Genomic DNA, 13,265 nt, shown 5'->3' with positions numbered 1-13,265 from the left:
ATCCGGTTTAACCAAAATAATATTACTACAAATAGTATTTTAATTAATCTTAACGAGTATTTTAGATCACCCATTAGCAAATTTCTTTTTTTTATACATATGATTCTCGCAAGTAAGTTCGAGTTTTGAGACTTGATGCCTGGGATGATTATACAGCGATTTGTGGAGTTATTAAAGTGAATTAAATCTAACAAATTATTAGTGATACTTATTCAAAATTAATTACAATGGCATTTAATATGATATGCATATACTTTTCATTTATGACATCTGTTGATGAGATTGAAACTAGAGAGTAGTTCAAGAAAAACAAAGGTACAAAGCAGTGCAGTTTCAGTGAACATTGTTACATGCAAAATCCATTCAAAATCACAGCAAAAAAAACAAAAAAAACCCTCATTTAATAAGTACAGATGGGCGCGGTCGATGTAATTTAAGACCCATGTGGACAGCATTGTATACTGAAATAAATGTTCGTGTACAGCAAATTCAGAGATAGAAATAAAAAAAAAAGATTGAGAAAAAAAGGAGAAATGATGAATTAGTTGTGTTTGACAATTGAAGAAGGTGTGGTCCACGGTTTCACTGTTATTCTCCCAGCACTTTCATCACAGCCTGGCTTCCTGATGTGAAAATAACGGTCAATTCAAATTTTTATTATAATATAAATAGTATTATTTTTTTCGGGTGTTGAATTTTCATGAGAAATGACATTTCCTGGTATGATCCATATGGGTTTTAGGCTGCCATGCTTCTAAACATCAAATCATGACAATTATATATTGCTTGAATTATTGTTCATAATTACATTCGATATTTTTACAGTATCAAACATACATATATTTACAAACCTAATTATCTCCAATTTTCTTAGCGGACGCTAATTGAATAAATATTAAAGCAAGATTGTATTCACAATCATATATTTAAGTTTAACATTTTCATCTGATTTTTTCTGGCATCAGCTACCTTACTATTTTAGAGTTCAAGCAATTACTCTGCAGTGATAGAATCTTGCTGAGAGGATCAGCAGGCATAGAAACGGTGTTTATTCTTGGCTTATTGAGAAAGAAAAAAACAATAATATGACAAAACGTGGAAGATCTTTGATTCATTCATTAAGCATAAATCAATTCATTAAGGGGGACCATATATATATTTCATGATTTTCTCCTCATTACCTCAGTGCTTCTGCTCTAGTCACCTTATAGATGTTTTTGATATGCAAAACAATTTTATGCTATGAAATTATAATATATGATGTATGATGGAATATCAATCCACATCTATTCTATATTCAAGGGACAAAATTGATGAAACATGGAGCATGTGGTCATTATTATTATAATTAACAATAGTATTCTTAGAATGTTTTGACAAGAAAGAAATATAAAAATTAGGTTTGTCAACCAGAAAAATGAAAAATAAGAATTGGGCATTGAAAGTCTCATTATTTGAAAATGGAAATCCTATCGGATCTCACTTAACCCTGATACTTAAATTTACAGCCTTAAGTTTGATCTCCACTTTCTCTTAACCTGAAGAAGCAGTTTTCTTTTTTTTTTTTTTCCTTAAAATGTTTAAACCATGTCAAATATATAAGAGATGTATATGAACATGATTGTTGATCGTCACCCACATGTTCAGTACACATTTTGCTAATTAGACAAGAGTTTTAAGTTCTAAAATCGTTAGGCCAGTGACATAATATTTTATCAAATATCATGAGAAACAAAGCAGGGATTGAGTTTGGGAAAGAAATTATTGATGATCTATTTGCTTTTGCACATGCACCTGCCTTAGTCACAAGTCACAAACAATTGACTGTCTTGTTCATTCTAAATAGTATAGTTTTTGAAGTGTGGAAAACTCGCATCTTTATTGTTCAGCTTCTTTAATATACAGTAATTAAGAATCTCAGTTTTTTTTTTTTTTTCCGCTGGGTAGTCAAAGAATTCATTGCACATATTAAGCTGATGGAAAATTTTTTTTCTTTTTGGGGTAATTAACGATTGAAAAATGTATTCATTAGGCCATACTGAAAAAAATTAAAAAATAATTTAAAAAAAGAAACATGTAGTAATTTCTTAACTTTATTTGCGAAATTAAAAAATTTTTACCTGTAAATGTATAAAAAAACGACCTCTTAATAATTAAACACTGTTTAATGCAAGATATTTTGAAGTCTGAGATGTTGATGGATTGTTCAATTGATTTATATTAATTGCTTCGTATCCTTTTTGTGCAGTAGAACTAAGATTCAATTTAGCAGTTAGATGTCATTTGATCTGGAAAGCTCTGAAAGCAATGCTAATTTGGAGCATTACATTTCAATTAATAATAAGTTCCCTAGCCTAGAGGTGTTCGAGAAATCTAGTAGCTTTCAAACAAAAGGACAATGCAAAATGCAAAGATGAGATTATCAAACGTCGTCATCCTTTTTGGTACCAAAACATCAGTGTTTATCAGAATAACTTATAACAAAGATTAGTGTTTTCGATGTATCCCAGGCTTATTGTTGTCAGTAGTCATCTTAATTTCCCAAAATTGACGTTAGATCACTGTCATCGTCCACTTAATTATCCAACAAGTTTAAAAGCAGCAAGAGTACCAATCTCACCCACCATCTTTGCCAAGCAGCAAGCTGATATTGGCAATGGTTGTTTGGGACACATTTTTTATGCTAACCTTTGTAACTAATTTCGTCTCCTCTCTTTTTAGTTTGAGAGCATGTAATCTAGTTTTTTTGTGTACTTGAGATTGTCACATAAACCTTCTTTGTAGTTGTTGTTGTTGTGTTTCTTTATTTTTGTTTAATTTAATGAAGATCAAAGTATATTAAAAATATGTTTCAAGCCAGAAGAAGAGGAAAAAGGGGAGAAGACGAGATAATTGAGAGAAGTGCTTAGAGATAACTGAAGACCAAGGTAAGATATTGACATTAATGCATTTGGCCTATGAGTTATCCCAATATTTGATCTATACTATAGTTTTAGACTCTAGGTTAATACAAGCCATTTATAGTTTTATTGTTTTTGACATTAAATGGTAAATAAGAGTAAGCAATATCCTGCAAATAATCGTGTGATTTGTTGATAAAATATTGGATTCTTAATTTTAGTAGCCTCAAATACAAAAAAAAAAAATCTTCGCATTAATTTCAAATTTGTGATCCCACGTCAGTTGAAAAAGAATCCTTTGAAATCAATAAGAAAAAAAATCAAAAGAAATGATTTGGTTGAAAAATGGAAAATGATATTGTTATAAATAGTTATATAGTGGATATTACTTGGTTTGCAATATCCATAGCTTCAATTCTGAAAAAGTCATTCTGGTCTTTTTACAAGAAATATCAGCTCTGCAGAAAAACTATTGATCATTTAAGTTTAAATTGATTCATTTCTACTGAATTTTGTAAATTGTACCAACCAAGCTAACAGGGAAAAAAAAATGCCAAGAGATTTTCTTGCTTGTTATTAGCAGAATGTGACCTGAAACTACCGGCAATAAAGTCTGTCATAAATACATCTCTTTATTTATTGGACTTTTTCTATATATAAAAAGTCTAACACAAAGGGAATGAACTTTTAGGGTAAACTGATGATTAATATCTTCCATTGGACTATTTCCTAGGCCCTCCATTGATGATGAGCTAGAGATCTAGATGATGAGAAATTGAATACAAAGATAAAAATGTCATTGAATTGCACTCAAACATGTTAAAATACTATCAACTGCAACATAACTAAAATTGAAGAAGCTATATCAACATTTCATTTTTGAACAAAGGCAGAGAGTGAGTGAGGTTGTCAAAGCTGTTGCATTTGTTGCTTTCGGAGATCGGTGAAACAACGTAGCTAAACCATCATGAATTGTTGGGAAAAATATATCAGCTGATGGTATTTCCACTGCTTAAGAACAACTGGAAAATATAATTAATGGTTCTTTGACTTAGGCTAAGCATTGTAGTTTTGATCAACTTCTTTTAGAACATTGGTGAATCTGATGGGGAAGAATTCACCAAATTAAGAATGCTGTTCCAATAATTCTTGTTATCTTCATAGTAATCACTGCCATCACCACTGCCTCCACTGTTTTCATCAGATTCTTTGCCACTATCTGATAAACTCTTGTCGGTAGAATCATTAAGAAGAAGATTAGTGAAGCCTTCCTCCATTACATTCGCAACATCAATATGACTGCTATTTGGCCTTAAAGACTCTGGAGTCCATCCCCCTTCCATGGAAATTGTCATATCATGGAGGCTAGAAGTGAACGATAGAGAATTCTCAATACCCTCTTTGTAATCAGGCAAATTAGTTGAACTTCCAAGGCCTTTCCATTCTTGTTCACCTTCTTCTTTGATGATTCCGGCCTCGGATGAACCTGAAGTAGTGCCAACAAACTCAATCACTGGCATTGAACTCACTCCAAGCCCTTTGCTCATGATCGGTCGAGCATTTTCTGAGAAAGTAAGTGTTGATGTAGGAGATTCAAGGTTAGCAGCACCACCAAGTCCAGTGTTTAAAACAGCACTATTACCTTCACTGGATTTAGTCCAGCCAGTAGTACTATTCCAAGCTGTCTTATTCACAAGCTGAGCAGCTGAAGTAGACGCAGAACCTGAAGGAGCAAAACCTGGAGGACCCAGCTGATGTTGAAGTGAATGTGAACGTAGCTTTGATTCTCTAGCCAATCTAGCTTCAGCTTCAAGCCTAGCACTCTCCCACTGAGCCATATGGCTAAGGTTTGCTGCATGCTTGGATTGACCATCAGTGGAGAGTAAAGCATCACTTTTTGGCTTGTGAGTGATTGGATCAATCCCCATTTTAGCTAACCTTTTCTTGAGATGAGTATTCCAGTAGTTTTTTATCTCGTTATCTGTTCTCTTTGGCAAGTGAGTGGCTATAGCAGACCACCTGAAGACAAAACAACGAAAAAAAAAAAAGACATAATAGAGACAGAATCCATTATATAAAACCCTAGAAAATATCAACTACCACAAAGCATTTTTTTCAATGTTTCAGTCATCTAAAGACACGCACACAACGAAAAACCCCATTGATCAGAAAGACAAGAAAATAAGAAAAAAATGAAAACAAAAAAAAAAGTGATTTGCTATTTCATTTTAATGAAGAATTGAAGACCCATTTTGCATTTAAAGATGCCATTCTATTAATATCAGATGTCAGAAGAAGCAGTAACTTATTGCAGATGACAGAGGCCACAATTTTAATTATTATCTGTAGGGTCAAATTACCAAAACAAAAATTAAAAAGAAAAAAAAAGGTTTTATAGGTGATAGGGTAGAGTGGCAGTTAAGACTTGAGAGTAATTGTGTGCGGTCCATTTTATCAAAGTGCAAGAATTTTGAGCTTGAATTTCAGAACCAAATTTGGGAAAACTAGGTTGAGAAATTGAGAAGACCCAAGATCAGAAAACTATAGCTAGTGTTTTCAAAGTGATACAAAAAAAACTCTGAAATATATTCAAGAGTGATGAGGGAAAAAGACATCAAAAAATGGATAACAAAAAAAAAAAATCATTTCAGGTTATGTAACATTATTATGAACTTTTTAACCTGTTCCCTAAAAGGGCATGGAGTTGAATGATAATTTGTTCTTCTTGCAAACTAAACTTTCCTCTCTTAATATCAGGCCTTAGATAATTAGTCCATCTAAGCCTGCAGCTCTTCCCACATCTTTGAAGACCTAAAGAAAAAAAAAAATAGAACAAAATTGAGCTGAACTGAAGAATGGATGAGAATCAAAATGAAGTAACTTGTGCTATTAGTAACCAAGAAAATTAAGGTTAAGTTTAGCCACCGGCTTTCGCCGGCAAGGCACGCCAGCTTCCATGGCCATGTTCTTCAATGTAGGCTAAGAGTTTCTGATCTTCTTCAGGTGTCCATGGTCCTTTCTTCAACCCCACTTTGTCACAGCAAGGTGATCTCCCCATTGGGTATAGTATTGTGAAATGAAATCAGCAAAGAAAGAAGAAAGGTGGTTCTCTCTTTATATAACACTCTTACACAAGATAATATTGATGCGGAAACTAATGAAGAGAGAAGAGAGTGAGAGTAAGAGAGGAAGAAACTTGTGTTTATAAATGAAGAGATAAGCAGAGAAGAAATAAATGGGACACAGAAAAATTAAATTTTTTATCGGTCTATATGCTAAAGTCACATGACAGAAGAAATTAAAACCCCTTTTAGTTTTAGCAATTCTTCACTATGTAGCTTTACTTAATTCGTAGGGTATCGCAGAAAAAAATGACCCATGTATGGCCAAAGAACAAAAGAAAATCCCAAACCCCAAAGGGAGATTTTGAAGGATTTTTTTGTCATCACAATTAAGAAAGCAAAAGGGTAGTAAATGATATGGGGTCAGATCCAAAATTTCAAGTCTCTCTCAAAATTTTCACTACATTACTCATGGTGATGGTGACTTCTCCTTTTCAAGTTTTGACCCTTTTTTGACGGTGTATTAATAACTTATAAGGTTGAATTTTAATTAGAATAAGAATAAATAGTATTTTTATAGTTTCAAGTGTTTTTAAATTTACTTCAGAACACTATGGGTGTGTAATGTAAACAGAACACATGTACCTACTTTTTATGAAATAAGATTTTGGCCAAAAACGTACAATGCTGACATAATAATGACAAAACCTTGTTCTATGCATGATGTTATTAAAGATGTAAATTTATTAAAATTAAAATTTAATTTAATTAATTCATATAATTTTTTTAACAAATGATATCAAACAAGTTTGAAATTCAAATTTAAGTACTTATAATATATTTTTATATCCCAAATTATGACCTCTTTTATATTAGAAGAAAATAAACTTATCTCAAAAGCAAAAACAAATTAAAGCTAATTCATGAAAACACGAAAGAAGTTTGAACATTAAAACTAGCTTTGATACACAGTGCCATATTAAGAAATAAGCAAAACATTCAATGTTAAATTATTTGGCAAATAGGTAAAGAAGCCCTTATATAATTAAGTGTTATAAAATATTACTAGTAATTCATTGGAGTATAAGATGTTACGATCTTTAAAGAGATACTCCAATGGATAAAAACCCATCATGAATGAAATTTTAAATAAGATATATTTTATTAAGTCTCATTTTGAAGTCCATGAAATTTGCAAATAAATATAGATGGATGAAAGATTGACCATTATGGAAACTTAACTTGACCGAAGGTTTAATGTCAAGCTGTAGAACCCTTCTAATTAGAAAAGAAAAGTACAGATTTTAACTGTTTTGGAGACTATAGGGTCTTTACTTTTGGACCAACCGAGCAACTTAAAGTAAATCCATGCCTTTTCCTTTTGGGAATGTGAGTTTTCAGCTGACTGCTCCTTACTTAATGCAGAAACTATCAGCTGTTGGCTGGCTACGCTATGAGAATTGAGTGTGGATATATACTAATATCAGACTGTTGAGAACATTCAGATAATATAATATTGTTACACAAAATGAAGGAAGCAGAGTCAGAGTTTTCATAGGCAGGCAGTCGCTAAGTTAGTGTATAGAAATTGATTCAGGTGATAAGTTTTCTTCTGGTTTTGCTAAAACCTGGTGATGACTGCAAAGCACTTTATGAAAAACGGATCCAAACCCATGTTCTTTTTAATCATTGGATAAAGAACAGGGATGAGGGTTCGAACTTCAATTTTACATTTCTTTTTAAATTTTCTTAAATATTAGGTCAAAAATTTTCTTAATCACTAGGTCAAAAAGTTGAAGACATCCAACTCCAATTTTCCCCTCTTACAATTTCTCCTTTGACCCAAAAAAAAAAAAAGAGATCAGCCCCCTCAATGCTATATATCTACAACAAATAGCGTTATGAATAGCACAATAATTTTGCAGTTAAATGTTCCAATAATTATGACACTTTGTTTAATAGCCAACTTGTGCTGTTAGAATTAATTACTTAAAAAGTGCTGCTGATCTATGTAAAAAAAAGTTAATTTATGATAATGGTCCATATATTTTAATGAAACCTAAAATTTAGTCCTCTACTATAATTTTTAGAAATATAGATATTATACTATTTGAATTTAATAATCTCAATTCAATTATTAATCTCGTTAAAATTTTGTCATTAAAAATGTTGACATAACTATTACATTAAAGTTTTGAAAAATATTAAATTTAATATTTTAAAAAATTGATAAATTTTACAAATTGAAATTTATTTTTTGAAAAATAAAATATTGTAAAAAAATTAAATTAAATATTTTTTAAAAGTCAAGAAAAATCTAAATAATTCATAAATTTGAATTTTTAAAATTGCAACCTTATTCTTTTAAAAATTTCAAGAAATATTATTTTGTTAAAAATAATAAAATATTGGCAAAAATTAAATTTAATGTTTTAAAAAATCTGAAAGAGCCTAAAAAAAATAGATTTTTTTAACATTTGTTATCTTTTTTAATTTTTCAAATATTTTCTTTTGAATTTCTTAGGACTTTTTAATCTTAAGATATTCTTCTATAAAGACAATAGTTACATCAGCAAAATTAATAGAGAATAATTGATATTTTAGTAATTTGATCAACATTATCAAATTCAACTTATACACGGACGAGATTTTTATAAATTATACTAGAGGGACTAAAATTTAAATTTCGTGTGAATATATAGACTATTTGCATATTTGATAATAGATTTCATTAATCTATATTATCATATCAGTAAAGTCAGTACCATATTAGCAAAACAATATTTATATTATCAAGTCAACGTGTACATCAACATTTTTAATAACAAAAATTTTATGGGGTTAGTGATGGATTAAAATCATCTAATCAAAATAGTATGAAAACTACCTTTTTATAAATTATAGTGGAGATACTAAAATTCAAATTTCACTAAAAAACATGAATCATTATCATAATTTGATCTAAAAAAACTAAACAAAAGGGCTGCACAATGTGAAAAAGTTTGTTTCCTTGGTGTGATAATGTTTAAAAAAAAGTGATGGTTGTACACAAAAACTCATTGAGAAAATATTGTTTCAATCCCTTCTCTATAGAAAGATCTTTAACAATAATTTTTTAATGTTATGTGAAGCTTTTGAATTAAAAACCCAATTTTTTAATGTTGTGCTGAGGCTCATTAAGTTGTTTTGCTATATATCAATGTTTCATCCGATTCTTACCACTTGATTCAAATTCGAACATTTTTTTTTTTTTGAGAGAGGACATTATTAAATATTCACTATATATAAATATAACCTATTGTATTCTTTTCTTATCATATTATTATAAATTTATTAGATAACTAGAGGTATATTTTCGATAACTCCAATAATCCCAAATTTCATTATTTGTTAATCATTATTAGAGGGCACAAATTAATTATGAAGCACTTAATTTTTTATTGTGTTCTTGTGTTTCAATTTTTGCATTTCCATTATTGAGGAAATAAAGTTTACAAGGAGTTTGTGAAATTACTATGATGTCTAGAGTTAGCCTTTGTTTTTTAATTTTAAAAATGAGTATTTAGTTCATATAGCATGCTTACTAAATAAACTCCTGAAAATTATGTGTTTGAGAGAACTTAGGCGTATGACAAAGATAAAATTTTAGTTTTTTTTTTTTTTTTTATCTTGTGTTTCATTGATCATTGAGTGTTTATATAAATAAAAGATACAAGAGATATAGGCAAGCTTAACTCATTTGGTGATTTTAACTTTAAACACTAGACTTATCTCATCTTTTATATAATATAGGCAAGTTTAGGGTTAATCTCATCTGGTTGTTTTAACTTTAAAAACAAGAAACAAGCAAGCTTATCTCATCTATGGTTTTAACTTTAAACACTAGACTTATATCATCTTGTGAGTTTCTTATCGGCTCTTATAAGTCCCATTATATCCTTGTTGAGTAAGTTATATAAGTAGATAGAAGTTTGAGGATTAAAGGGTAGATTAAGAATTAAAAAAAAAAAAACCACCAATACATACATATATATATATATAACAATTTAACATAACTTTGTAAAATTTGGGGGTTATTGAGATAAATACTTATTAATTGACCTGTCAAAAATTTGTAAAATTTTCTAATTAGCTATGTATTTCATCTGCATTTCTTCTTTCATAGAAATTATTTGCATCATGAGACATTTTTCAAGTAGAAATTTAAAAATAAAATCAACTGATTTCATCCTGTGTGAATTTTATGATTGAATTTGGTTAACCAGTTATTTTTTGGTGCAACTATTAATCAGTTCATTTCCCACTCTAATGGGACGTTGTTTCATTTAATATATGTTCCTGCCTATGTACTCGTTTGGTCCCAATCTAAATAGCAAATATTAAATTTGCATGTAGAAATAATAGTGTGAGACATCTACTGATATGAGCTTTAATGAATTCTCTTCTTCTTTTTTACTTTTTTAGTTTGTTCTTTTTTCCCCCTTTGGCTTATCATTTACTTATATGAGCTAGCTAGTAAGTTAGTAACAGATCATCAAAGAGATAACCCTGAAAATGACTACTATAAAGTCTAAGAACATAGAACCAGCTGAGATTTAATCAAATTGGTTCATGCAATTACTTCTAAGAAGTGTCATCCAGTATCTCTGTGTTCAAATTAAAGTAGCTACATTAATCTTTTCTTCCATCCTCATACTATGACCATATTTATAAAATAAAAAAAGTCTAACAATGTAGGAAAATATTAGCCAAAATTATTTAAGAAATAATTATGGCTTTGTGTTTTATGCAATGGTTGATGAATTTATTGCCTTAAATAATATATCTAACATATAGCTTTGTATAATGGAACACAATTTCGTCCTTTAGATATGATGATTATGTGCCTAATCCCATTAGAAAAAAAATATTAGCCAAATTTAAGCAAATTTTTTGGGGTAGGTGAGGATTAATTGTCCTAATATAAGTTTTAATAACCTTAGGGACGGTAACATATATCCATTAGAAAGACAATTGTCATAAAATGGGAACTGTCATACTTGATTTGGTTCAAGATGATTCTATAATATCCATTCACACAATTAGGTTTCGGAGAAAAAAAGCGTAGATGCTGTCCTTAACCCTTTAAAAAAAAAATGTTTGTAAGTCTTTGTATTTGTAGTCTTTTTTTTTGTCTTTGTATTTATCACAAAGTTTGAGAGAAAGATGGAAAATTCAAACATTGGATCTTAGATGTAAGAGTTCTTACGGAACAAAGAAAGTTATCGTCCTTGATCATTTAATTTTCTTGTATAGGAAAAACCCTTTCAATGGCTGTGATAATAATGGTACTAATAATAGTTAGTTGCCGACAACGGTATGATATGTTAATAAAATATTTAAATTCTTAATTTTGGTAATTAAAATTTAATCCTTAACAGCTTTAAGTACAACAAAATAATAGTAAGTTACTTTAATTTTGGGATTTTTTTTTTCATTTTAATCATTGTGTTACTTTAGTATTCAGAATAGTCCCTATAATCCTTATTTAATGATCCATTATTTTAGTAATTATTCATTTTGATCTATGTGCTAATATTTTATCTAAATTAAGCATTCTCTAAACTTCTGATTTCGTATTCAAATTAATCTTTCAAAATGGTATGCTTTGATATTATTGAATTTAACAATGGTATAGTTGATATTTAACATGTTTTTCAATAGATGATCATGACCCCAGCATTTACAGTCATTCATTTTATCCTTAAATTACGGTTGTTTTTTTTTTTATGAAAAAATTTAATTAGTGGGCCTTACATGATGAATTAATCATTATTTTTGTTAACAACAGCAAAATGTTGAAGCATATATGGGGATCTCACTAAAATTTGATTAATTGAACGCGTCTACTTATATTAATCATATAATGTTTGTCTAATTTATATTTAACACAAAATCAACACTTTGCTATTTATCTTTTACCTTGAAAGGATGTTGCTATATATAAACTCAAAAGCGAATCATAATTGATCTTAAAAATAGACAACTAACTAAAAATATAACATCAATTAATATAAGGTAATTAGTTTATAGAAAGGCAAAATAATGCACTTTGCTATATAAAAAAATTATATATTTATTTAATGCCATTATATCCTTTTCTCACTAACGATCTTAACTTTTTCAGAGCTTTTTTTTTTTAATAACTCGAGAGAAAAATAATAAATTTGAACTCAACTTTTTATATATGTACTTGAAATTAAGTCAAATGCTCCCTTGCAATTCAAACAAAATTTTCCTAAGACATGCTCCTTAACCCATGTTCCAAAATTTACTATTTTAAAAAGTTTGATAATTTTTTTTAATATTTAAAATTATTAAAATTTAAATATTGATCATTGAAATTAAAAATTCAACATTCTATTAACAAATTAATATTATTGTGATGATTGTGACCCATGCTTCAATTTCATTTGCAATAATAATAACTATTGATTAAAATTTTCTTACTAGGGGGTTAAGGTTTAAAAGTATATGTAGCTCGGTCCTTTGGTGCATGAGAGAGAGAGAGAGAGAGGATTTATTGAGGTGGGCTCGAGGCAAATGGAGGGGTACCATCCTTTGTGATTTTGGAGTCTACGAAGACAAAGAGAAAGAGGAAAAGGTCCCATTGGAAAAAGCTAAAATCGAGACTTAAATGTTTTGGGTGTGGTAAGCAAGGCAAAGGTGTGTTGGTATCCAAGATTAGGATTGGTTGAGGGAGGACATTGGGGACACCATCTTTAATTCTCCCTTTGATCATTGCTAGCTCTGGTTTACATGGTCCTACAATGCCTTAATTACTCTATTAAATGAATATCTATTACACTTGTCGATCTTGTAATAATCCACATGGCCACTCATTATTCTTCAAAAATTAGAAAAAAAACCATGTAGTTGGGTTACTAGCTAGTTGGCTTTTGGTAAGAGTAGCTCAATTAGGGCACTTTTTAAATTATTATTTATAAAATTATTTTTATATTAAATGCAATAATTAATAATTAATTTAATGCATTCGAAAAATATATTATTTAATATAATAATCCTAAAAAGTTCATTTAAGATAATCGTCAACAAAATACTTAGCGGTTAAAGGCTAATAATTACCTCTTCCCATGACAAACAATTAGATTCCATATTTGAACTCTCCTTTGTTCTCAAACTTTTCTCATATCCATTGAAGATAAATGAAATTAATAACACTAAAAGAAATTTCTTTTTTAGCAACAAAATTTTTTGGAGTAATTTTATGTAAATGTCGCAAAATATATCTTTTTCATGGCAT

General features: G+C 29.5%; 1 protein-coding gene across 1 annotated transcript; it reads right to left on the bottom strand.

Moving 5' to 3' along the window:
• Positions 1-3,801: 3,801 nt before the first annotated feature.
• LOC111300566 (transcription factor MYB106-like) lies at positions 3,802-6,106 on the bottom strand. Its single transcript, XM_022896200.2, has 3 exons — positions 5,826-6,106; positions 5,582-5,711; positions 3,802-4,919 (listed from the first exon to the last, which is right to left on the bottom strand). The coding sequence occupies exons 1-3, from the start codon at positions 5,956-5,958 to the stop codon at positions 3,986-3,988; spliced, it is 1,197 nt and encodes a 398-aa protein (XP_022751935.2). The 5' UTR covers positions 5,959-6,106; the 3' UTR covers positions 3,802-3,985.
• Between the last annotated feature and the right edge of the window lie 7,159 nt (positions 6,107-13,265).

The sequence above is a fragment of the Durio zibethinus genome, chromosome 18 (assembly GCF_047325235.1).
Source record: "Durio zibethinus cultivar Kanyao isolate XHJ-2024 chromosome 18, ASM4732523v1, whole genome shotgun sequence".
NCBI lineage: Eukaryota > Viridiplantae > Streptophyta > Magnoliopsida > Malvales > Malvaceae > Durio > Durio zibethinus.
Note: the sequence above shows the minus strand (reverse complement) of the source record. Positions and strands in the feature narration are given on the sequence as shown.

What these genes read in the sequence shown, in the direction of transcription:
- LOC111300566 (XM_022896200.2), bottom strand. Translation starts at nt 5,958, where the DNA reads ATGGGGAGATCACCTTGCTGTGACAAAGTGGGGTTGAAGAAAGGACCA. An exon ending in TGCCTTGCCGGCGAAAGCCG is followed by an intron (nt 5,712 to 5,825) that starts GTGGCTAAACTT and finishes TTTTTTCTTTAG; the next exon opens with GTCTTCAAAGATGTGGGAAG. An exon ending in CATGCCCTTTTAGGGAACAG is followed by an intron (nt 4,920 to 5,581) that starts GTTAAAAAGTTC and finishes TTTTGTCTTCAG; the next exon opens with GTGGTCTGCTATAGCCACTC.